Source organism: Biomphalaria glabrata, chromosome 1, assembly GCF_947242115.1.
Source record: "Biomphalaria glabrata chromosome 1, xgBioGlab47.1, whole genome shotgun sequence".
Classification (NCBI taxonomy): domain Eukaryota; kingdom Metazoa; phylum Mollusca; class Gastropoda; family Planorbidae; genus Biomphalaria; species Biomphalaria glabrata.
In genome coordinates, this window is record NC_074711.1 from 42,744,256 (window position 1) to 42,769,188 (window position 24,933).

Below are 24,933 nucleotides of genomic sequence, written 5' to 3' on the forward strand. Positions count from 1 at the left end.
GAGAGGACTGATCCTTCGATGCTTGACATCAATTGGAGTACATCTCAGATAGACACTTTGTAACCAAGGCTCTACGAGAGGACTGATCCTTCGATGCTTGCCATCAATTGGAGTACATCTCAGATAGACACTTTGTCACCAAAGCTCTACGAGAGGACTGATCCTTCCAGCCTTGCCATCAATTGGAGTTCATCTCAGATAGACACTTTGAGCACATCGCTACAGTCTCTTTGTGAAAGCTATCTTGACGGCCGCTCAAAACGTCATTCCACGGACCAATGGCAAAGGCAAGTCATTTTGGTCAACTGTGTTAGAACGTCTCGTTAGTCTACCCGAAGGAAGTATGTCAGCCTCAAAACGGCAGAAGCAAGAAGAGAATACAGTAAACTCACTACGCTAAGGACAGAGACAGTTGCAGAGGAATCGCTTGACCAGGTGCAGGAGAAAGACATGGAGGTTACTTGACAATCTGACCGGTTTGGGTGTGCAAACTGAGAACGGGTCCATAATAACTGACAGCAAAAGGGAAGAGGCCTTGAACACATTTTTCGCGGGTGTCTCTAAAGCAAGAAAACTCCCATGTCGATGGATAGCAAAAGAAAAACGCAGTTTAGCCAACAGTGAGGCCAAGACAATACTTTCACTGAGGCTTTTAACTTGACGGAAGTGTAACACGCATATATATATATATTGTTGTAACTGAACTGTGATGCTGGTCAGTGTAGCCTCTGTGTAATCAACCGACTCATGCGACACAGGCCTGTGTACTTAAAAAGGGACGGATGTAAACATTCTCCGTGTAGGTCAACGGTGTTTGTTGTTATCTGACTATGAACTATGTGTTGTTTCATAAAAACAAGGTTGGGTCAATTCTGGCGGACTGAGAGAGGAACAAGTTGTGTCTAACTGTTCTATTCAGACATTGACTTCTGCCCATGTGTAAAGTATTTGTTTAAAGTGTCTCGTTATCCCAGAGCCCAAGTTCTCTGGTTCTTGACTTAGCAACAGTGTTGTGTTTTGTCAAGGGTTGATAGAGAAGCGTAACAATACATATATATATATATAGAGAGAGAGAGAGAGAGAGAGACAGACAGACAGACAGACAGACAGATAGATATAGATATAGACATAGATATTATGATAAAATACAAGAGAAACTTGATTATAAAAATAGTTTTTAATTCATCCACAATATTTTCCCTGAACAGACACACACACAAAATGGTAGGCCTATATCTTTTAAGAAGGTAATGTAGATGTAATAGGCCTACTAATAATTTATCACAATCGAATGAAAAATACTAGAGTCAATTATTAAAATGAAAATGGTCCAATTCATAGAAAATAAATAGTGCATAGCATATTGTACACTGATCACCATAACTTCATATCACATCATAGCACCATTACATAACATGTTTCGGATGTTTCTTCATATTGAAAGAGAATTACTACCTAGCCCTAACTTCCCGCAGGACGCTGGGGTGAGGTAGCAGGAAGGTGACAGCCCGGAGCACATGCGACACAGTTAGGCAGACACATTGAAATAGATTACACTTTGAACATATTTTATTGTAGTAACGTATAACAGACATTTTGTGCCATGTATTGTCAAGAAAAAATTGTTTTTATTTTACTGAAGGAGTGTGGAAGAAACATTTTAAAAAAGAGAGATTGACATTTGATGTCATCACAAACCCGTGTTAAGTTTAAAAAACCTAGCCTAAGTTTGTCCTTAATGGTGACATAGAGCTCAATCTCACAAACACATTTTTTGTTTGTTTCTGTTTTAATGGCACAGCTACAATGGCGCAATGTCCACTCAATTGTAAACTGAACTTCGACATGAATGATTGATTGTAAGCCTGAAATGAATGATAGATTGAAAGCTGGAAATGATTGATTGATTGTAAGCCTAAAATGAATGATTGATTGTAAGCCTGAAATGAATGATTGATAGAAAGCTGGAAATGATTGATTGATTGTAAGCCTAAAATGAATGATTGATTGAAAACTGGAAATGAATGATTGATTGTAAGCCTAAAATGAATGATTGTAAGCCTGAAATGAATGATTGATTGTAAGCCTGAAATGAATGATAGATTGAAGCCTGAAATGAATGATTGATTCTAAAGGCACATGACACTAGCTTGCTATGAGAGCATTCTTTAAACATAAATTTCAAATGTTATAAATAGATCTTTCATTCTTAACGCTATGCATAGCGTTTAACTTTAAATGTCTACGCTTTAGAATTATACTCGATTTGAGATTATGAAATGTACTTTTGTGTGTTCCCTCACTCAACTAAACCTTGGCACTCCATTCTCTAGTAAAGGGCCTTAGTATTTTATTCAACCGCATCTTCCCATTCCATTATAGTACACTACACTGAAATACCACACACGTGTGTGCGTGTGCCTGACAGAACCACATATCCCTTTGCCATTATTTTCTCTTATATAAGAACACAATTATATCACATTATATGTCACTAATTATATTAAATGATGGGGGAACAAAAAAAAAATTATAATCACTTTGTCACTAATGTAGTTTTTTTTTTTAAATATAGTTTTTAATAATACGGCCAACATATACAGGTATATAAACTAGTAATATATTTAAAAAAAAACAATAATGTCTACCTGTTTTAACTCTGTACTTATTTTACATTAGATACGCAGCGGGAATGTATTCTGCATAGCACAGATAATTGCATACTATAATATTGCTTAGAAACCATGGTGCTATCGTTTTGGATGCGCAGAAGTTTTACATTAAAAAAAACAAAAACATCAATTAGTAAGTCATTATTGAAAAAAAAATAGAAAGAATAATATATTCATTATCTGTAAGTCAAAATACAGACAGAGGGAATAAAAGCTTTGTAAAAAAATGCTCTATAACATTTTGCTGTCCGTACGACCGCCCATGGAACTATACTAACAAGAATACAAGCCACTTGGTCACACATCGGCTTCCGCCTCCCTTTATAGAATAATTGCACGGTGATATAGATAAGTGAGCTGTCAGACATATTGTTTATGTTCTGTATCGTCTGACAAAGGACTTTCTTGAACGGCAACAGGAGGTTTGAAGTCTGCCAAAAAAAAAAAAATCAAATCAAATAATTGTGGTCGTTATCCAAGCGCATAGCATCTATATTTAGATGTATATTATTCTACTAACAAGTATTTATTTTACTTGCTTTCTCTTCAAGTTGCGATCAAATTAAATTTTAAAAATGTGTCAATCACTTTTACTTCTATCTAACCGATTCCATTTCACCGACTTTTTGTAGGTCTTTAATAGACCACGTGGTGATCGAGTGCTACAAGTCTTAAGTTCAAATCTAGTATTTTGAAATTCAGAATTTGTAAGGGCGCCTCTGAGTCTACCCAATTCCAATAGGTACCTGAAAGTAAAGGCTGTTAGAGGCTGCACCCTCGTTAACCGTCGGCCATAGAAACAGATAAGCTTTACATCATTTGCCCCAATAGGTCGCAAGGTCTGAAAGTAAATACATTTGCCTTTACAGAAGCAAAAACGTTATGACTCCTACATTTAAAACTAACCAAAATGTTTTTTATTAACAAATAGAAATGTAAAGTTTTAAAAACCTATAAGAAAGTACATCTTCGATGTTTGCTAAAAAGAAATGTTACGACTTTAAGTCAGGAACCGTCTAGGTGTCAAAATCGGACCAGGCATTTCTATACCATCCGGCCCATAAATTGTATATTATACGATGGGCACAAAATTGTAGGTCAACATGTCCTCAAAATCATTCTGTCAAGTTTGATAATGTATCGACAGCTGTACACATGTATATAAATACGTCGCTCAGAGAAACCCTTCTGTTAGACATTACTTCAGATTATTATAAAAAATTTTAACTATTTAATACGTGACATCCATGCGGCTCTTATCTTATAAAATACAGACGTGATTTAAAAAAAAAGATGATTGCTGTTGTCTTACCGGCCCCTTTCTGTACGGGCCCACCGATCATTTATCCGAATGCCCATATAGCCTGTCCGACCCTGCTTTAAGTTCATTGTACAATATTCAACAAAATGAATTTATGCCTAAATGTATCTGAATAATTTTCATGTATTAACTAAATGATGTTTCACTGGGTTTTACCTGCACTTGAAGATGACGTTCTCTCCAGATCGCCACTTGATAGGCTTAACACAATTGTTGACAGCTCTGTGTCTAGCTCTGAATCCTCAACCTTCTTGTCCGAGCTGTTGTCTTCAATCGTCAAATTCTTAACTTTTGATATGTTAATATTATATACTTTATATATTTTTGGATGTCCATCCAGGGGTAGAGACTTCTTGTCGTCTGTCACACGTTCATGCTGTACATAGCCCGACTCATTGCTTGTTTGATGAATACTACTGGAATTCTCAAGTCGCGAGCCTGATGGTCTCTGTTCAGTGTTATCAGAATGAAAATGAGTTTCTTGTTTTTCTAGACCAGATGTTTTACTTATATTTCTGGCTCCGTCACTAGAAGCTATGTTTTTACATTGAGTGTTTTGAATTGAACGCTTTTTTGCCACATTATTTCGTAGGCGTGATCTTAGCTCGCTTTTATGTTCACTGTAATATGTTTCTCTTTTTTTTTCTAATTCAATTTCTCTTCCTGCGATGTCATATTTCACATTATTCAGTATATTTGTTGCTGTTCTTTTATCTTTGTCTTGCCTATAATATCTGATAGGATTTAAATATTTCAGCACAAGAGATAGGTCAATCTTTTCTTCGGTACAAGCATAAACTGGCACAACCCTAAAACTGTTTGCAACATCATCCAGAGTTTGTGATAAAATGATATGACTTTTCAGTAAAGTCTCTTGACAACTGCAGAATGCCTCTGTGACATAAAGAAAATAGAGCATGGAGCGTTTGTATAGATCTTCGATTTCTTTGGACTGTACAAGACTGCAGTCTAATAGTTCTGCTGTGTAGGATAATGACATAATGTGATCTCGAAAAGTTTCGGCATCATCTCTGTCTTTCTTTGCAAAAATGATCAGTACGTCGATGAGATGGTTGCTTAAATGAGATGGCATGTATTCTAGATAATGCGTGTAATCGTCCGGTGCTTCGTTCGGTTCTGTTTTGCTGCATTCGTTTGTTGAAGTGGAGTTTATATTTTCTATTGGAACTTCCTTCAAACAGGTTTCCTCGTTAGAGTCACTAGAATCTAATTTGAGTTGAGGGATTTCAGTACTACTTCTTGATATAGATATAGATGGCGTTGCGCTGTTAGGGTAACTTTCATAGCCACTTTCTAGACGGTTAGCGTCAGTCTCCATTTTGAGGTCACTATATAAGATAAAAAAAAATATGTTCTTTATGAAAACATTGTTTGAACTATCATAGGTTAGTGATCCTGTTCAGAAAATAGTGACACATCAAGTGATTCTGTAGGGTGTATTTGCTTCATTGTTTGCAAAAAGAAACTTTGTAAAAATGTCCAAATAGAATAAGACACTTTTCATCGTTCTTTAAAAATGACGTAACAATGTAAACGTATCAACATTGCTGACAACTAACATTATATAGCCGACCTCTTACTGTCATAATATTATGATCTAGATGAAAGTCATAACCGTAATGGTTGAATCATCTTTGTTTGGGGACTCGGGTCGTATTTCTGCCTCTAGTTCTTTCATTATAATCGACCATACAAATTAAAAAAAGTGTTAACAATTGCGAATAAAATGTAATATTTTTAAAATATATTTAATAATACATTATCTTAATATCTATTCTAATAGTCTTTTGCTAAAGTCTTACTGTAAATTTTGAGTTATATCGGGAAATACCTCAAGTTAAAAGGATTAAATATACTTTTAACAAATGAAAGTATAATATCGGGAAATGCCGATATTAAACGAAAGATAAATCATGTATGGTGTCAGCTCAGAAAGGCGCGTAAAGAATTCTAGTTGCTTTGAATCTCGGGTCAATTTCAATGTTTTACTACCAGCTTGTATACAAATAATGTCTTCCAAGTAGTTTTCGTAATTGTTGCATATGTACATTTAAAAACAGATTATCATAAGGCCTCCTTCATTTTAGACTATCATATGGCCTCCTTCAGTTGAGACTATCATGTGAGACTATCATAAGGCCTCCTTCAGTTGAGACTATCATGTGAGACTATCATATGGCCTCCTTCAGTCGCGAAGGGAAACGACTATGGACCATCTCAAATAGTGTGAAATAAAGGTCGTTGCACCGAGAGACATAAATGTTCAACCTTAAAGATATTTATTTAAAAAAATCAACTCTTTAGAACAGAAATGTTGGTTGGTAATTGTATAACCTGTTCACATTTGTGCAAAATTCGAACAATACTTCTAATCAGTTACATCTTCGGTACAGACACCTTCATGTTTAGAAACTTTATTTTTAGAGAACCAATAAATTTGAAGAATGATTGACCTAAACTGCTGCATCTCATGGAAGAAATATCTCTCAACTTTCTAATAATAAAATAAAACAGAAAATTACAGCAATGAACAAGTAAAATATAAAAAATAATTTTAAAAACAACAAAACTTATATTAAGTGTAATTGTATCATTTATTTTGATTCAATCATAGAATTCTTTTGTAATAGATCTCAACTAACATTAATAAAGCTGTGCTATAGGAAATATTTTTAACAATTGAGTTTGCTTAACGCAATTTCATGCTTTTAGCATGCTATAAAAAAAATTAATTAATTACGACTAATTGATGAAATAATTGGTCGATTTGTCTATTGTCTCATGTGTTGTTATCGACAATAAATAAGTGAGCAAAGTTTCAACTTGAGAATGGGGGCAGCGGGAGAAATAACGTGGACATAATTTGTAATAAGTTTTTTACAACTTTATTTCACCAATGCAGCCAGTATTTCTAGCGGTAAAGGCGTGTAACAAAATACTGAAAATATGCAGGGATAAAATAAAAATCCCGCGCCTTCTCTAACTGGCTAATGTAGGATTCAATAACGATTAGATGCTGACAAATTATTTTTTAAAATGTTTCTCACATATTTAACTCTGCACACCACCTTCCACACAATGCAGATGGTGCGCACTATCTTGTGCACTGTGCGAAACTGGACTCAGGCATTGACTTCGATTCCGAAGAGGAGAGCAGAAATTCACGTGACCACGCAGACTCAGTTGCAATCTGCATGTTTTGCCAGACCACGCTGTGGTCCGTCTGGGGTCTATTGACGTTTTCGTCTTCTTCGCCTGTCTTCGACAGCTTTTCAGTACTCAGGCAAATCACGTCATGTGATATGGTCATGTGATCAACTACACAAGACGATCTAGAAGGCCATTAGGGGCACTATATATAGAGCGAAAATATCAGAGTCGGATTAGTTGACAACTTCTAGATCTACACTACAGTATGTTACGACGGAGTCAACAAGGGACAGAGAAGTCAGTACAGTTCTTGTTACAAAAGTACAGAGTTGATACGGCAGAGAAGTCAGTACAGTTCTTGCTACAAAAGTACAGAGTTGATAAGGCAGAGAAGTCAGTACAGTTCTTGCTACAAAAGTACAGAGTTGATACGGCAGAGAAGTCAGTACAGTTCTTGCTACAAAAGTACAGAGTTGATACGGCAGAGAAGTCAGTACAGTTCTTGCTACAAAAGTACAGAGTTGATACGGCAGAGAAGTCAGTACAGTTCTTGCTACAAAAGTACAGAGTTGATACGGCAGAGAAGTCAGTACAGTTCTTGCTACAAAAGTACAGAGTTGATACGGCAGAGAATTCAGTACAGTTCTTGCTACAAAAGTACAGAGTTGATACGGCAGAGCATTTGTACAGTCATCGTTACATGTGGCCAATAGTACAGTATTGGCTGCGATTTATTGGACAATAAAGCTCTACGTTATTTGGAGACCTGAGTTGTCAAGTTCTTTGAGTTGGTAGTGTCGCGTGGTGCAGTTTGCAGAGAGCCTGAATAGTGAGAATAGTTACGCTGGTGTTAGAAGTGAGATCTTCTATGTCTTCTGCAAAAACGATAGACAAGATTAGGAAGATGAAGATCCAGACAAGTATCTGTTTGAAATCGAACCAGATATGAAAGAACTTATGAAAAGATGAACTCGGGGCTAGGACACACCAATGGCAAGATAGATGGAATCAAAACATAGCTATTGGCCATGAACCAACGCATACATGCTATGGAGGAATGAATCACCATCATAGATGAACAGATGAATCAGAGAATCAACGCAGTAGAGAAGGCTATCGAAGAAATAAAGACGCAAGTTCACCGTAAACACACCAATGCCCCGGAGGCAAATATGGCGTCATTTGTACCTGAAGTCTCCGGAAAAATGAAGCGCCCCCCCCCCCCCACGTAGTTGATGGTTCCGTGTATAAGAAGCAATTTGACGCAGCCGATAAAGTTAACTAATGGAACAGCGAAGAGGAGAAAACAACTGCCCTTATATTATCTCTAAGATGTAAAGCCACTGAATTGCTCCAGTCCCTACCGAACAAGCAATGCCTCGCTGCTCTCGTCCAAGTTATGGAGCTTCGATACGGGGATAAACATTTGCAAGAAGTGTATAGAGTGGAACCGAAGACGCGACAACAGCGCCCCGATGAAACGGATTTTGGTTTTTGGTTGTTTTTTTTTTTTAGCAGATCGGCACAATTTAGACCATGTTGTTCCCCGATTAAACTCTTCAGGAGCTAGAGACAGACATCGAAAGCTTCGCACATTTGCCCTACCCAACCGGTCCATATGACTTTCTGGAAGTCAACATCACAGACGCTTTCATTGATGCGCTCCGAGACCCTGAGTTAAAAAAAGCCATCAGAGTTAGTGGTAAACGCAAAGCCAGCGAAGCCCTAGTGTACGCTCTCTCATATGAAGCCGCTAAAGACGCATCTCGGAAGCCGGAAGTCAAAGAGGCGGGAAGTCAAAGAGGAAGAATTCGCACAACTAGTCAGAAGGGTGACAGAGGCACTGAACGAACGATGAACATACCAGAAGATAAACCAAGAGCCCCCAGTACGATGTTGGAATTGTGGCCATTCTTAGACAAAGAAGCTGCACTATACGATCTCGACAAAACGATACCCATCAGAGATCAGAAATGTATTCACTATCAAGTTCCAGTGGTTTCCAGGGAAACTAGCACGCGCCCCGGTCGCCGAGCTCGGACAGAGTAAAAGTCTGAAAGTCAATAGGAAAATCGGATGTCAGAGCTATCACTTCCTCCTCGATACTGGTTCCTAGCGATCAGTCATCAGGCCAGATAATGTGGACTAGAGCAAAACAACACAAGTTAGGTTCTACTCGTTGAAAACAGCCATCGGGGAAATGATGCCCTTTTAAGGTTTAACTGACATAACAATCAAGATTGGGAATCAGTCATTTAAACACGAATTCCTGATCGCTGACGTCACTGCATAATAGGGCTCGACTTCATGCTGAAATTTGGCTTTTCCTTGAATATCGGCGGAGGCACATTGCAATGTGAACACCTCGAAGTACCCTTACTTAGTGATGAAGATAAATAGGATGAACGAGCCAGAAGGATAAGGCTGGTAGAAGATACGACCTTGCCTGCTAAGTCTGAAGTGATTTATCTGTGGAAAAATAGAGGATGGCTACCTCACGATGAGAACGGCGTCGACAGAAAGCAGTGGGCGTCCACCACAACGGGATAGCAAACGGAAAGACACAATAGGTACCGTCAGTTATGAGCGACGGCTCAGGAGAGAAACACGAGAAAACAGCACCATTGACAGCTGCTATGCTCTTTAAATAAGAAACTGCAACAATGACAACCTCGACGAGTATCCGACCCCAATAGCCCACAGATTATTAAGCTCCTGGCAGAAATCGAAACGATTTAGTCAAAAGAGCAGTACACAAAAGCAGAATAATTCATCAGGGAGTTTTCTGACATATTGCCATCGGAAGAAATGGACTGTGAGTGGAAAAAACTGATTCAGAATCGTATAGATACCGGAAACACTAGGCCTATCCGACAGCAACCACGTCACCTGTCGCTAGCAAAGCAACAAGAAGCTGTATGCATGATAGAACGAATGAGGCAGCAAAGAGTTATTGAACCATCTAATAGTCCGTGGTGTTCACCAATCGTCTTTGTAGAGAAGAAAGATGAATCTTCACAATTTTGTGTCGACTAAAGATTACTAAATGAAGTCGCACACAAAGACAGCTAACTATAATTGACGACAGATTAGATACACTTGCTGGGTCACGATCTTCTCCACCAGGCAAGTGGGACTGCACCCCGAGGAGAGAGATAAAACGGCCTTCTCTGCTGGCAATGGACTGGCAACTTAATGTATTGCCTTTCGGCCTCTGCAATGCCCCAGCCACCTTTGAAAGACTAATGGAACAAAGAGGACTCAACTGGACCACGTGTCTTGTTTACTTAGATGACATTATCGTCACAAGCAAAACCTTCGAGGAATATCTTGCAAACGAAGTGTTTAAACGGATCAGCAACGCAGGAATGAAACTGAATCCAAAGAAGTGCTCCTTGTTTAGAAGGAGGGTCAAGTACCTTGGTCACATCATGTCGAGGGAGGGAGTCAGCACAAATCCAGACAGAGCCGAAGCCGTGAATAGATGGCCGCGAGTTAAAAAGGTTTTCTGGGACGTTTTGTGCCCAACTTCTCTAGCTTCTATAGTGCCCTTCATCAACTGACAGAACCGAAGCGGCCGTTTATTTGGACACCGGAATGTCACGAGGCCTTTGCGAGACTTAAAAAGGCTCTAACTTCATCCCCCATTCTGGCCTACCCGATAGCCGGTGAGACGTTCATACTTGACACCGATGCGAGCAATACTGGAATAGGCGCTGTCTTATCTCAAAAGGTAGATGGAACTGAGAGGGTCATAGCTTACTTTAGTCGGAGCTTGTCCAAAGCCGAAAGAAACTAAACTCTGTGTCACAAGACGTGAACTATTGGCTGTTGTGGATACCATAAAACATATTCACAACTACCTGAGTTGTCCAATTCTTTGGTGCAATTGCAGAGAGCCTGAATAGTGAGAATCGTTACAATATGTATGTAGGCATGAATAAATGTATTGGATACATAAACATACTTCTGCCTGGGACAATGGATTCAGGACCCTTTTACATATACACAAATGAACAATTATTCTGTATAAGGCACAAATTTCTCATCTGGCAGCTTCTGACCGAATATATATTCAGGCACTAATGAGTTCTCAAGGCGAGAATGAACTCACTATAGCTATACAATGACATGAGCACACAATGTGGGATGTAAGCAGTGGCTTGATAAAAACAGTTCAAGGATATCATTGAAAGAAATCAATCACAGTCAAACTATTGCATCCTATTGTGAATGTAACAAATCTAGAGCTTTATAGGAGGAAATAAGGAACTGGGAGCACAGGGCATCTCGGTGCAGCACGGCCCAACATTCACAATTACACTTAAAGGATTTCATATTTCTTAGAGATCTCAATTATATTCAAACTAGACTGGACAATGAAAGCCTATGTTCTTGTAACAATTTAATGTTCCTGTCATTTTCAAAAGTGTTAAAAAAAAAAAAAAAAAAAAGAGCACCAAATAATTCTGTCAATTCTTCATCCTTAATTTTCATATTTGTAAAAAAAAAAAAATCTTCAGATTTGTCACACCTATAGATGCCAGAGTACACTTACATTTAAACAAAAATATCTTGTCAGACCTATAGATCCTAGAAATATATTACTTTTAAAAAAATATCCTCAACAGACTTGTCAGATTATAGATCCCAGAGAACAGTTACATTTAAACAAAAAATTTCTTGTCAGACCTATAGATCCTAGAAATAAATTACATTTATAAAATTAAAAAACCTCGACAGACCTTTAGATCCCTCAGAACAGTTGTTTTTGTTATCAGGCAATGTATTATTCTTATTAGTAGGAAATCAAAGCATGAATCATTTGACAAAGAACAGTATAGCTCTAACTGCATAGTGGTAACATAGTGTAGAGTATTTCAGAACACACTTTGGCTTGAAAATTAGATATGTGTATTTTTATGTTGACATTTTCTCAAACTTCTGATTTTCATTTAAAAACATTGAGCTTTGTATGCTTCATTAGTTTATTTGTAAAGTCACAAGATAAGGCTTAAAATCAAATTCTCAAAAAAAAATTAAAGATGCTAGAATGAATTCATATCACAACACTCTGTCAGTTTGATTTCATTCAAACATTGGGGAAAACAATATAGTTAAAACCTACAAACATACAAGTGATAGAACACTAGTTATATAGGGCATAGGTCCACCAACTCGTACATAGAATATCACATTACAGAAGAGAAATGATTGAAAAAAGAATCAAAATTGTTCAGATACAATATTACTTTGTATGAAACTAATACTTCTTGAATAGAATTATAACACAAGGGTTAATCTTCAAGTCAAGAGGTTAAAAAAAAAAAGCATTCAGTATTGAGTCAAAAGATTAAAAAGTGTTCAGGATTGAGTACTGAAGTTAAAAAACAAAAGTGTTCAGTATTGAGTACTGAAGTTAAAAAACAAAAGTGTTCAGTATTGAGTACTGAAGTTAAAAAACATAAGTGTTCAGTATTGTCTACACAAACCCAGCAATCCCCTACATATTTTGTCACATCTGATGCTTACTAAGCTGTTGCATGCCCAGGCCCAGGTGTCTTAAGTTTTTTTTGCTGTCTTCAGCTGTGATGTATTGACCAGTGTCAGAACATTAAAATACTAACACATTACTGTACAGCACAACTAGAAGTGTAAATAGTCTTTTCACTCATTTAAAATTAAACATTATGAAGCACTTAGCAGTACACACTAGCTACCCCTATTGATTTGTTCCCCAGCTTTAGACTAATTTAGTATGGCTGGAACAACAACTCCTTTTCTTTGTCCGGTGAATGAGTGTACCAGGTATCTATTACAATTACATTTAATGACCCACTCTCTTTACTTCTCTTTCTGGACCATTAGTGTTCATTTTTTAACCTTGCATACATAATGTCTTCAACATAGACATATAACTTGATTTAAAATAAAGACCTAATTTATAAGACCCTCATCCCAAACAGACTAGACGTTTGACTTGATTTAATATAAAGACCCCCATCCCAAACACACTAGACGTTTGACTTGATTTAAAATAAAGACTCCTATCCCAAACACACTAGACGTTTGACTTGATTTTAAATAAAGACCCCCATCCCAAACACACTAGACGTTTGACTTGATTTTAAATAAAGACCCCCATCCCAAACACACTAGACGTTTTACTTGATTTTAAAATAAAGACTCCCATCCCAAACACACTAGACGTTTGACTTGATTTAAAATAAAGACCCCCATCCCAAACACACTAGACGTTTGACTTGATTTTAAATAAAGACCCCCATCCCAAACACACTAGACGTTTGACTTGATTTTAAAATAAAGACTCCCATCCCAAACACACTAGACGTTTGACTTGATTTAAAATAAAGACTCCCATCCCAAACACACTAGACGTTTGACTTGATTTAAAATAAAGACTCCCATCCCAAACACACTAGACTAAGAATACTTTTAACCTTTTTTTTTTTTGCAACCTTAAATCATAAGAAAAAAAGACTCTAGAGCTATCTTTTTAATGCTATAAGGATTGTTTTGTTTTTTTTATTAGATGGCATATAATAGGAAGTGGAAATGACGAAAGGCATATTCAAAATAAGTAGACTTAGGGGAAAAAATTGTTTTTAAAAATACGAAATTTGTGTGCTATTTCTTTTTATGCTAAATATATAGACTGCTACCTTTTAGGGAAATACCAAAAATAAAATACAAAGCTTAGAAAGAAAGCTTGCAGTTTTTAGCGTATTGTGGTGGTCAGGTTGGGAATCTGTTTAAGCCAGTTCTTAGCAAGTAACTAGGAGGTAAAATGAATATGTGTTTGAAATTTCAATTGCGTAGGACAGTTCAAGAGTCAGTCAGTGGTAACTTAGAAATATATGGATAAGATTATATTTGACTTCCACAAAATGTAAGCAATCTACTTTTGTAACATTATTCCCTGTCAATGGACTTGCCAATGCTGAAATCACTCTGTCACTGTCCTGGATTAAGTTAAGATCATGAGTGCCCTATTGCCAAACATTCTGCAGGAGAAAGAGACAAGATATTAGACAGGAGTTTAACCTAAACTACTTCTTCTAGCCAGCTTTATTGCTACTGAGCTCTCAGCTCTTTTGCAGACTGTGCCAAGGAAAAATAGTGTGCTGTTTTCTTCAGTTGTTCAGCACTGCTGTACAGGGTGTTGGTTATGTTGGGGTGTAGTGGTAGTAGGGTCTGCCTAAAGTGGATTAGGAAGGGACATTCCAAGAAGATATGGTTTACGGTTTCATAAGGATGGGCGCAGTGTCTACAAAGGGGGAGTTGTGTGGATTTAACCTAAACTTATATGTCAATCATTAGAAGTGTTATAGCACATTACCAGCAGAGGAAGGAAAACTACAATGTTAGCATGTCGTTTTTTTTTTTAAATTCTAATTAGTATTAAAAAAAAAAGTCAATCAAGCAGCAAAAATTGCAGTTAAAATCAACTATAAATAATACACATTCAGTTCATGTATGGCAAACACAATTCTATGTACAATAATTTATAAGACAACATATTATGGCACATCAAAAGATAATACACATGAAGCTCTATGCATGTAAGCTTATAATTAAATGTAACAATTAGTATTTGAACAATTATGATTTAAAGTAGTGAAAATGAAAGCACTGACTGACTGCATGATGTAATAAAATTACTATAGTACATTAACTTTTTAAAAATAGTAACAGCAATTACTTAAATAAAAATTTTCCATGATAAATAGACTTGTATACAAATGTTACATTAAACATTTTGGAACAAAAGTACAATTCTTTCAAAAAGATAGAACAAGCTAAAAAAACCAACTGAAAGTCAAATATCTACTGGCCTTAACCTTTCCTGGCAAGTCATACATAGCCTGCAATACACTTTTATCAGCTTTTAAACATTAGTGCATTTGTTTTCAAAGTTTAGTCATAAGTACACACGCTTATGTTTGAGGGAATGCATTATTTTGTATTGCATAAAAGATAAACTTAACGGTTTATAATATTTTTTTCTTGATGTCTCTAATTTTTTGCTATTAGATTTAAAACAAAAATTAAGTTGTTTTTTTATTTGTCATTTCATAGACATTTGAATAATTAGAAACCCTTTCAAGATCAGAGTTTTCAACTGGATTTCTAATACTGCTTGGAGTAGGACATTCTGGAAATCCTTGGTGATCTGTTGGTGGTTGATTCTGGGAACTTGATGACTCTGAATAAGAAATAAATGGAATATTTCAAATACTGAAGCAAACAAATACACTTATATGAATAATACAACAATACTTACTGTATCTGAAATGACAATAATGCTATTAGATAAATGTAGTGAAGACCTACATTAAAGGCAATAAACATTTTTAACATGGGTAAAAAAAGAATTTGAAAGAACTTGTATATACAAATAAATGGACCAGCTTGTGTAACATTGACCTCCATCCCCTTCTAACTGGAGTGTGTCCAGTTACAATAATTTGTCTATATAATAGAGTTTTTTAAAAACTAAAAGAATACTTCATTTGATGTGATTGTTATCAATATATCTCACTATCTTTTTCTATTGTGAAAAAATTTGTAGGAAGAAAGCTAACTTGTCTAAAGTTCATGTTAGCAATAAGAGACCACACAAATTCTGTTTACATTTTCTATTAAATCTCTGCTTTTTAATTTGATAGATGTTCCTACAGAGAGGCAAGCTTGTTGGTGTACAGAATATGAAAGCAAAGTATTTTAATTAGAACATGTCATCATGTTTCAGCACTTTTTCTTAGCTCTTATGATTGTAGCATAAAGTAAGATTTTGATGTCTATGACATGATTTATTTTCCTTGTATAATTCAAATCTCTCCCAAATCTTGCTCAATTCATTTTCTTGCATTTCTCTTTAGCTTTCCTTCTATTACCACCAAATTGTTCATATTCCTTTGTCCTCCCTGAACTTGTTGCTTAAAATAGTACAAATCAAATGGTGATTAACTTTTACAGTGAAAATCCCCACTAAATTTATTAAATTTATAAAAAACAATTTTTTTTAAGTCTCTACAGTAGGTGATGAAAATTATTTTGTTTACAAGGTCCCGGGTTTCTATAAACAAAAACAATGATAGGTATTCCTTGGGGCTAGGTGGACACATTTACACAGATGAGTTAATGAAGCCATAAAAAATATATCCTCCAAAACAAGTACGGAAAAAATGTAATCCAGTAAAATTAAGTTATTTAGAAATCTGTGTGGAATAACCTATAACAAGAGGCCATTTTTATTCAGGAGTAGGCTCAGTAAGTCCATTGAAATTTTCTGACTTCTGTATGGAGATGACATCATCTGCCCTATAGACCACAAGGTCTGAAAGGGGAACTTTACTTTTTACTCTGTATAGAGTCACCTAACAAAATGATCAAGTTTACGTCATCTTATCATACCAGAAATAATGAAAGAAAAAAAAGATGGAAAAAAAACAACAACAATGGCACCTCGACAACTTCTTAAGTAGATTTATGTTGTAATTGCAATTAAGAGAAAGATAAAAAATAAAACTGGAGTAGTTACAGTTAATGATTTAAGTAGGTCTAAATTGATTAGCATTAAAAAACAAATAAATTTTTTTTAAAAATATTTATATTTTGGTTAATGCACATATAAATGTGTGTGCAAGTTCCCCTCTGAACATTAGACTTCAAAGTGAAACACAGCTCATCTTGAAGTACTTACCATGATGGCAGTCTGCAGATGGAACACTGTGACCTAATTGTGAACGCTCATCTCTGTTTCAAAAAAATACAATTATTTAAATAGATTACCAAAGACTTGGGATGCAGGTGATTGTGATGAAATAAGTATTTCTAGGGTTTAAATTAATGTGGTGACCAGAGTTAGGAATGGCTTGAAACAGGCACAAAGCTAAAAAGACATATCTAACTACTAATAAAATGTAAGTTTTTTTTTCATGGTGATAGCCTTAAAAAAAAATCATAAGACATACAATTAGCTACTGTTTATAGTTTCAAAATATAATGTATTTTAATCAATAGCAAAAAATATCATGTTGACAACCCAAACTTACGGTGAGCTTGGAATAGTATCATTGCTTATGACTTGCTCAACAGCATCAAGACTGCCTGATTCAGTGGTGTCATTCAAATTCTGCGGCACTTCTGATGAACCAAATTGAGCGATGAGTTTAGAACTATCCCCTATCACTACATTAGTGGCATTTTCTATCCTGATTTCTTTCTTATGGTGGTAGTGATGATGTATGTGTTGTACTGTGTCAGAAATAGATTCAGTGGTACTTTTTGTATCCCCTGCTTCAACATTTCCAACTCTGGGGGTATTTGAGGGTGCTTTTAGATCATTTGAACCCGGTGATGACTGTTGATTAGATTGGTTAAGTTGACTCCAGGGTCCAGGTAATTGAAAAGAAGGAAAAGGTGATTGATATGGAGGCAGACTCCCTTGTGAATAAGGTGGAAGGCTTAAGGGTTGAGTGAATGTTGAAGAAAATGGTGACATGTAGAAGCCAGAATAAGGATAGCTGGCTGACATTAGAGGGTGGCCCCCAACAGAACCAGGCAAGCTTGGCATTTGTTGTATTGTAGGGTGTTGGGACATGTTGAGCCCCATAGAGAAGTTTGAACTAGACTGAGTGTTCTCCGACTGTGATCCAGTTGAGCTACTGGCATGGGAACTCTGGGGAAAATTTGAGTTGACAGAATTATTTCCTGACCAAATCGGTTGATATCCATATGCGGTCAGAGCATATGTTACTCCATTAGTGCCCACAATGAAATGTTGATTCACAGGTAATTGTGGGTAATTTGAAAATGATTGCTGCATCTGACGAGAATTAGATCTGGTTATTTCAGATGCAGCCTGTGGTGATAAGTTTTTACAGCTAGTAGTATTTATGGAACCATCAATTGAAATGTCTTGACTTATAAATCCTGAAGATGAGCTTACAGGGGAATTTGAAATGAATTGTTGTGTCTGAAGAGGTTTATACCCAGTGACTTCATCCAAAGACTGTGCTGAGTTGTCCTTACAACTAGTATTATAAAAAGAACCATCAACTGAAATATCATTGTTTGCAAATCCTGAAGATGAGTTTGCAGTACTTTCTGATCCAACATTTCCAGAATTAGAACTTGCTGAAGTGGAGCTAACATTGTTATTTTCACTCAATGTCAGGGGTACACAGTCGTTTGTGCCACAACATTGTTTTGAAGCTTCACTTTTTTGAGGGTCTGTTAATTTCTGGCTACTGATTGTCAAGTTCTGAAGCTGACTGCTTGCATTTTCAAACTCTTGTACAGACAAAGATTCAGCAAAACCTGAGTCTAGCACAGATTCTTGTACTACAAAAGGGAGTACTGTTTCAACACAAGAGCTAGAATAAGAATGAACATTATTATAAAGTTTTAAAATATCTTCCTTATTCTCACTAAAGTATTTCTTTCTCTCCTCTCTCAGTGTTACGTCTCGTTGTACAAGAACAGATAATTTAGATTCTATAAGTCTTCGAACACTCTCTGTATAGAACTGATCTCCTTTTGCCTCCCAGTAATTAATTGGTCTCAAGCTACCCAACATCATAGGAAGCTTATAGTTCTGATTTTTTCTAGATCTAGTATGAACTGGAATAACACACCACTGTTTTTTGGGGTCCCGAATGGCCTCGGTGAGGCAAGCTTGACCTTGTAGTAATGTCCAGGTACATTCACAAAAATCTTTAGTGACATAAAGAAATACATAAAGAGTTTTTTCAAAAGCAAAATCTAAATCATATGGCCTTGAATCAAAAGTTAATTCATCTAAAAGTTTCACTCTTGGACAAAGAGGTTTTTTATTCACATAGACAATAATGTCAGTTTCCAGATGCTTTTTAAACCCCAAAGCAGCCTCGGTGTCTTTTTTTGCATTAATAATAAGAATATCAAAGTTGTCCTCTCTCAAACTGTCTGGGAAAAATTGAAGATATTGTAAAAAGGATTCATCACTTGGTGCAATGGGCTGAGCAGTTTGAACAGATCTCAATGAGTTTAATGCGCTGTTGTTTTCAGATACATGGACAGCATTACGAGACATGACTTGATCACCATCTCTCCGACCCCTCGTGGATGAAGAAGCTGTTCTTGAATCTAAAATTTAAAAAAAAAAGTGAGATTTAAAATAAATACACAAGAAAAACTACAACCTAAAAAAAATACAATATTTATAAAAGGTTATTTCCAAATTATCAGGAAATCATTGATCGCATTTCATCATTGCAATATTGCCAGAGAACATTACACTTAAAGCATTGATCTTTTTTGAATCAATTATTATTTAGAAGAAGAATTTCTTGTCATTAATTCAGTAGAGCTCTTGAAATTGCTTAACTGCTAAACCTGCAAAATGTTTTGTTTGAGTATTTATTTACATAATATGAAGCTCAATCTCCCTCCAGCTAAGCAACTTTTCTTGAATGAACAGTAAGATGTTTTCACTGCACAAAATGCTTAGCTCTATGGTACACTACAAGAGCATCTGTATATATAACTCTCTACGTCGCCCAACCATGCGGGACAAGACGCACGCACATGAACTCTCTAACACTTGACGAAAAAGTCATAGAAAGATAACTTTCGCTGCAACAGAGAATACGGCTCAGAAAAAAAAGAGGGGGGGGGGGGAAACAAGTACTCATTTCTGTGGGACACCACACATGCACATCAACTCTCTAACCGCCCATCTGCACCTTACTCACGCTCCAGGTATGTGCACACAGTTGTTTGCCCAAACCCACCCCATTAGGACAACTGTGTCTTTCAGGGAGTGTCACTAAATAATGGCGTACGCTATGCCGCGGGGATACTAGTGTGTCAATGTTTACCCATAATCAGTGATGAAAAATTTTACAATTCTACATTTTGTTTTTTAGTGAACTCACTGAATCATCAAACAAACAAAAAAACGTTGCATCTTTGCAAGCTTTTAACATTACTTTCACAATGTAATCTTTTTAACTTGTACTCAACAAATGTAAATGTAAGTGTGTGTTTGTGATACCGACTTAAAAAAAAGTAATGTTAGTTATTTTTTAAACATTTCCTTTCAATGCTTTATGCCTTCATACATTTCCTTTGTTTAAGCATAGACAGATTCTTCTCTATGGATATATTTCAGCAAACAATACATACAAGCAGGGCTTTTTTTGTTACGGTACGGTTGGGCATACCAGCACCTTTTTCAATGTGGGGAAAAACATTTTTACTTTTCTTGTATTTTAACATTTATTACTAATATATTAGTAGTTAAAAGTTAGGCAATCCATCACTGAGTACCAGCACCTATTTTTTTTTACAAGAAAAGCATTGCATACAAGTATCATACTCTACTATATTTTCTGTACTGGGGGTACTTTTCTTTTTAACCCTTTTCTCAATAGCCCTGCATTTTCAATCATTAGAAAACTTTTGGTCCACAAAGAGTTTTTTTTTTAATATAACATTTATCCTCTAAATGAGCTACTGCATTCAATAGGGCTAAACTGGTAATTGGGATCACAGGATTTCTAACTCAACAATATTATAACTTCATTTAAAGAAGATCTCTATGGTAAAATATTACCCTAATAGTGTAAGCAATTATTAGCATAATACAGGATCTTACAGCTAAAAAATCTGTCCTTCCTATCAGTTGTTTTCGGTGTTAAAATTATACCTTGATTACTTTATAGCAGGGGTGGCCAACCTATGGAACATGTGTCAAAAGTTGTGCATTGCATGATTACAAGTGGCACACTATATCCACGAGATAAAAATTTAAAAAAAAGCTTGCCTAGAACACATTTTAGATGTTGCCCAGTTAAGCATTTTTATAAAGAATGGACACAAATGTTAATATCTTTGTAGAACAGAGGGTCGGACACACTGAAGAAATCAGTCAGATCTAGAATGCATCAATTAGATTTAAGTTAACTCCAGTCTGTACTAATGAAGCACCGTCAATGACTGGTAGAGATGCTGCAACATTGGTTGGAAGGTTATAGGTTACACTCTTCTGAAATATCATAGTGTTAGACACCAAGTGGCTCAGTGTGGAAAATGTAGACTTTGCAGCATGTTAAGATACTGTTGTAAATTGTGTAAAGACAATTAGAGCTAGAGGATTAAACAGCCTATCCAAAGAATATTGTGATCTGATTGATATGGAACATGATGATCTCAACCTTCATTGCGAGGTGAGTTATCTTTTTAGAGGACAAGTTCTCAGAAGATTTTGGAAACTAAAAAATATTCCCATGATTTTCTAGAACAAAAAGATGGGCTGATGACGAATTTGTGTGATGCAAAATGAAGTCTAATGATTTTTTGTCATGCTACTAGCCATCTTAATGACTTAAAAAAAAAAGTGCCCACATGTTGTGACATTGCAAGTCAGTGTTCAGGCCTTCTATGATGATTGGTCTTGGTTCAAAACAAAGTTAAAATTGTTAACATCTCAGTTAGCTACAATTAAGTCATTTTACACATTTAAAAGAACAAAGAAAGTATTTGAAGATTAAATCAATTATACACAAAACATTGAAAAATCAAATGATTAGAAGAAGCCTTTAATAATTATTTTAATGATTTTGCTGAAGAAAAAGACAGCTTGCTTGAGTTTATAAATCCATTTTTACTTTTCACAAGGGGAACTAATTATCTGACAAACCATTCAGTACTGAAACTTAAGCTGGAAGAACTTTCCTCATTCATAAATGAATCTAAATCACATAATTTTTGGTTGATCTTTAACCACAACATTTTACAGAACTAAGAACTTTTGCCCAGAGTTATTTCTATCAATTCGTATCAAGATACAGATGCGAGCAAGCATTTTTATCAATGAAAATGATCAAAAGCAAAGTGAAATCCAATTCAAATTTGAAGATTTGTAGTAGGCGTTCAATTACGGAGATGTGGTAAAAACCAAGAAAAGTCATAGGTCTTCTTAAAACTAGTTCTGTTTATCTTGCCAGTATGTGAATGTGGTTTTTTTATTTAAAAAAGGACTGCTAACAGTGTTTATATATTATTAGTTGTATATTTAGAAATAATCAATTAAAATGATTAATAAAAATGAAAAAATGTCATTAAAATAAGTAAACTATTTTTTTTTTTAAATTCCAAATTAGAATATATGTATCAAATGATTAAACAAAGTATTTATAACTGACCAGATAGTCTATAATACTTTACTAAGTAAATAGGAGGGGGGTGTAAAAGTATGTGTGGCACATCTGAATTAAAAAGGAACAAATATGGCGCAGGGAAGCAAAAGGTTGGCCACCCTTGCTTTATTTATAGGAAGCTGGAAGAAAAAGGAAAAAAAATTGAAAGCTAGATCATTTGCATTGGTGCTATGAAATGACTCTATTTATGAGTCAAAATGATGGGAAAATGGAATGGAATTTCGGTAGCAAGGATAATGATAATACCTTTATAGTACGAGTCAAAAGTTCAGAAGAGTAACAAGAGACTACATTAAAGAAAATTCAACATATATATAGAGCTCAAGCTAAGAAAACTAAAATTAAACCCCCTTAAAAATTATTACAATACAATTTTGTAATAAGATTAAAATCAAAAGTAATTGCTGAATAAACATAATATATCTGTCAAGCAATTCTGAGAAGTTTTTGAATGTCTTTGGGGTCTTTGCATTTATAGGATTCTAAGGAAGTTAATGAGGACTGGGTGGATTTTCTTACATTTTAGCAATGCTTTAAAGACACTTTAGAAATATTTAATAAATAATATGATTTGTCAAATATTACATATATAAACTCTAAAGATGGAGTCTGATATAAGAAGTCTTTACCTTGACTAGTTTCTTTCGCCTGATCCAAGGAAGCATCTATTGAGAGGTCACCACCAGTGGCCATGTTGAAAATGACAAAATTCTATTTCCTCAACTCTTAAAGTATCATTGTCTGCAGAAACGTTGAAACCAATAGAATTTAGATTATATATGCACATATGAATATGTGTGATAAGTTAATATTAGAATTATTAAAAGTTTACATCTCAAAACAAATGTTCTAATGTTTTGTTGAATGAGCCTATTTCACAAAACAAATTAACAAAATGGAAAGCAAATGTCCGAAATTTATTTTTATATATTTACTAGGATACAATCCACAGCTTTACGCACGATCTTGAATATAGAGAACTATGTTAGCTTTCTGCCAAAATTCATAAACTTCATATACACCTATAAATAATATTTAACATCTATGTAAATCTACTGTTTAACTTTTTATGTATAAACTGTGCTACATTGTATTATACTTATGTTGATAATCTAGATTTATATAAAGTGAAATAGATTTATCACCCTAATAATTATTAATTAACAAGAAAAACAAAAAATACTTTAAAAAAAAACAAAGCTTGTATGAAGTGTAATTGTATCAATTAGTTCGGATCAGTCATGTAATTAAATTTGTAATAGATATCTATAGAGTACTATAGACTATTTTTATTATAGTTATAGACCAACAACAATAAATCTGAGCAATTAATAATTGTTTTTGTTTAGCGCTATTTCATACTTTTAGCTTTCTCAATACGTGCTAACCATTCTGCTAGTGAGGTACTTATGACAAAAGAAAATTGTTATATATAAAAAAAATATTGTTTGTTTAATTTAGAGCCGCTACCTATAAAGGGGACTTAATCTAATTCAGATTATACCACCACTTCAGTCAAATACAATTTCTTTCCCTTGCTCGAGATTCCAAACAAATTGATTAATTACTAATATTAGTTGTTTTGTTTTTTATTGATTATTGTAGACTCCCAGACCCAAGTAGTAAGTTACTAAGACTAAGCCTAAGCCTAAGGCAAGTGACTAGTCTAGAGTCTAGAATAGTCTAGAGTCTAGATCTAACAGTAACACTTAACGGTGAGTGACACTAAAGTCTAAAGTTGACTAAAGAGTAAATTTAACATTACTAAAGAAAAGTTAAAGAGTCTAGATCTAGAATAGTCTCTAGAGATTAAACATCATTAGTTAAGTCAGTTTTATTAATTGGATCATTCAATTATTCATGATGATAATCATCATCATGAATCAGTCATGAATGATCATGATTCAATCATTATCATCACGATTCACTGTCACTCAGTCACTGTCACCTAGTCAAGCTAGTCACCTAGCTAGTGGCTAGTCTAGTCCTTGTCAGAATAGTCAATAGATTACTAGATTACAACGACAAGATGATGAAGTCATGAAGATCTGAATCTGAGTGATGAGTGTCTTGAGTACTCTAGAGCTAGTAGATATATTTTATATATAATATTATATAGAGTCTATATTACTATATTATACTTAGATCTAGATAGATCTAGTCATGATCGAGTCTAAAATTACATGGAAATTTGGTTGTAATACTCAGATAGGTTACTTCCCTGGTTGTCTCGCTGAATTGCCAGTTAAAATTTTAGTTTAAACATAGAAAGGCAGAATATTAAAACACAAGAACATGTACAGCAGCATTTCCAATACTATTACTAATTACAATTATTTGCATTTTGTCTTTGCCATCCAGGTCCGCATATGAGTGTTGATTGTTGATTTCAGTTAAAATAATCAATAACCAGTAATTAATTGACTAATTGTAATTGTGTTTTTTTTTGTTTCATGTATTGTCTACGCCAATGAATAATTGGTTATTGATTATTTTGTTTGATATCAACAAGGGAAATCAGTAATCAAAGATATATGGT

General features: G+C 35.1%; 2 protein-coding genes across 5 annotated transcripts; both read right to left on the reverse strand.

Annotated features, from left to right (window-relative positions):
- Positions 1–1,158: 1,158 nt before the first annotated feature.
- Positions 1,159–5,835, reverse strand: LOC106067819 (uncharacterized). 2 transcript variants are annotated; one of them, XM_056037513.1, is made up of 2 exons: positions 4,150–5,835; positions 1,159–3,103 (listed from the first exon to the last, which is right to left on the reverse strand). In XM_056037513.1, the coding sequence occupies exons 1-2, from the start codon at positions 5,330–5,332 to the stop codon at positions 3,033–3,035; spliced, it is 1,254 nt and encodes a 417-aa protein (XP_055893488.1). In that variant the 5' UTR covers positions 5,333–5,835; the 3' UTR covers positions 1,159–3,032. The 2 variants fall into 2 exon arrangements, with proteins under 2 accessions (XP_055893488.1, XP_055893495.1); XM_056037520.1 differs by lacking the exon at positions 1,159–3,103 and adding an exon at positions 3,446–3,513.
- Positions 5,836–12,134: 6,299 nt separating this feature from the next.
- Positions 12,135–24,638, reverse strand: LOC106067820 (uncharacterized). Of its 3 annotated transcripts, none has more exons than XM_013227083.2 (5): positions 24,578–24,638; positions 23,024–23,135; positions 17,244–19,317; positions 16,892–16,944; positions 12,135–15,391 (listed from the first exon to the last, which is right to left on the reverse strand). In XM_013227083.2, exons 2-5 carry the CDS (start codon positions 23,085–23,087, stop codon positions 15,234–15,236), a joined length of 2,349 nt encoding a protein of 782 aa, XP_013082537.2. In that variant the 5' UTR covers positions 23,088–23,135; positions 24,578–24,638; the 3' UTR covers positions 12,135–15,233. The 3 variants fall into 3 exon arrangements, with proteins under 3 accessions (XP_013082537.2, XP_013082536.2, XP_055893481.1); XM_013227082.2 differs by having other exon boundaries at positions 24,526–24,585; XM_056037506.1 differs by lacking the exon at positions 24,578–24,638 and adding an exon at positions 24,415–24,537.
- Between the last annotated feature and the right edge of the window lie 295 nt (positions 24,639–24,933).

Excerpts from the sequence above, each read along its gene's own strand:
- LOC106067819 (XM_056037513.1), bottom strand. The coding sequence starts at position 5,332 with ATGGAGACTGACGCTAACCGTCTAGAAAGTGGCTATGAAAGTTACCCT. Across the intron at positions 3,104-4,149 it reads AACGTCATCTTCAAGTGCAG|ACTTCAAACCTCCTGTTGCC; the intron begins GTAAAACCCAGT and ends TTTTTTTGGCAG.
- LOC106067820 (XM_013227083.2), bottom strand. The coding sequence starts at position 23,087 with ATGGCCACTGGTGGTGACCTCTCAATAGATGCTTCCTTGGATCAGGCG. Across the intron at positions 19,318-23,023 it reads GGCGAAAGAAACTAGTCAAG|ATTCAAGAACAGCTTCTTCA; the intron begins GTAAAGACTTCT and ends TTTAAATTTTAG. Across the intron at positions 15,392-16,891 it reads ATCTGCAGACTGCCATCATG|AGTCATCAAGTTCCCAGAAT; the intron begins GTAAGTACTTCA and ends TTTCTTATTCAG.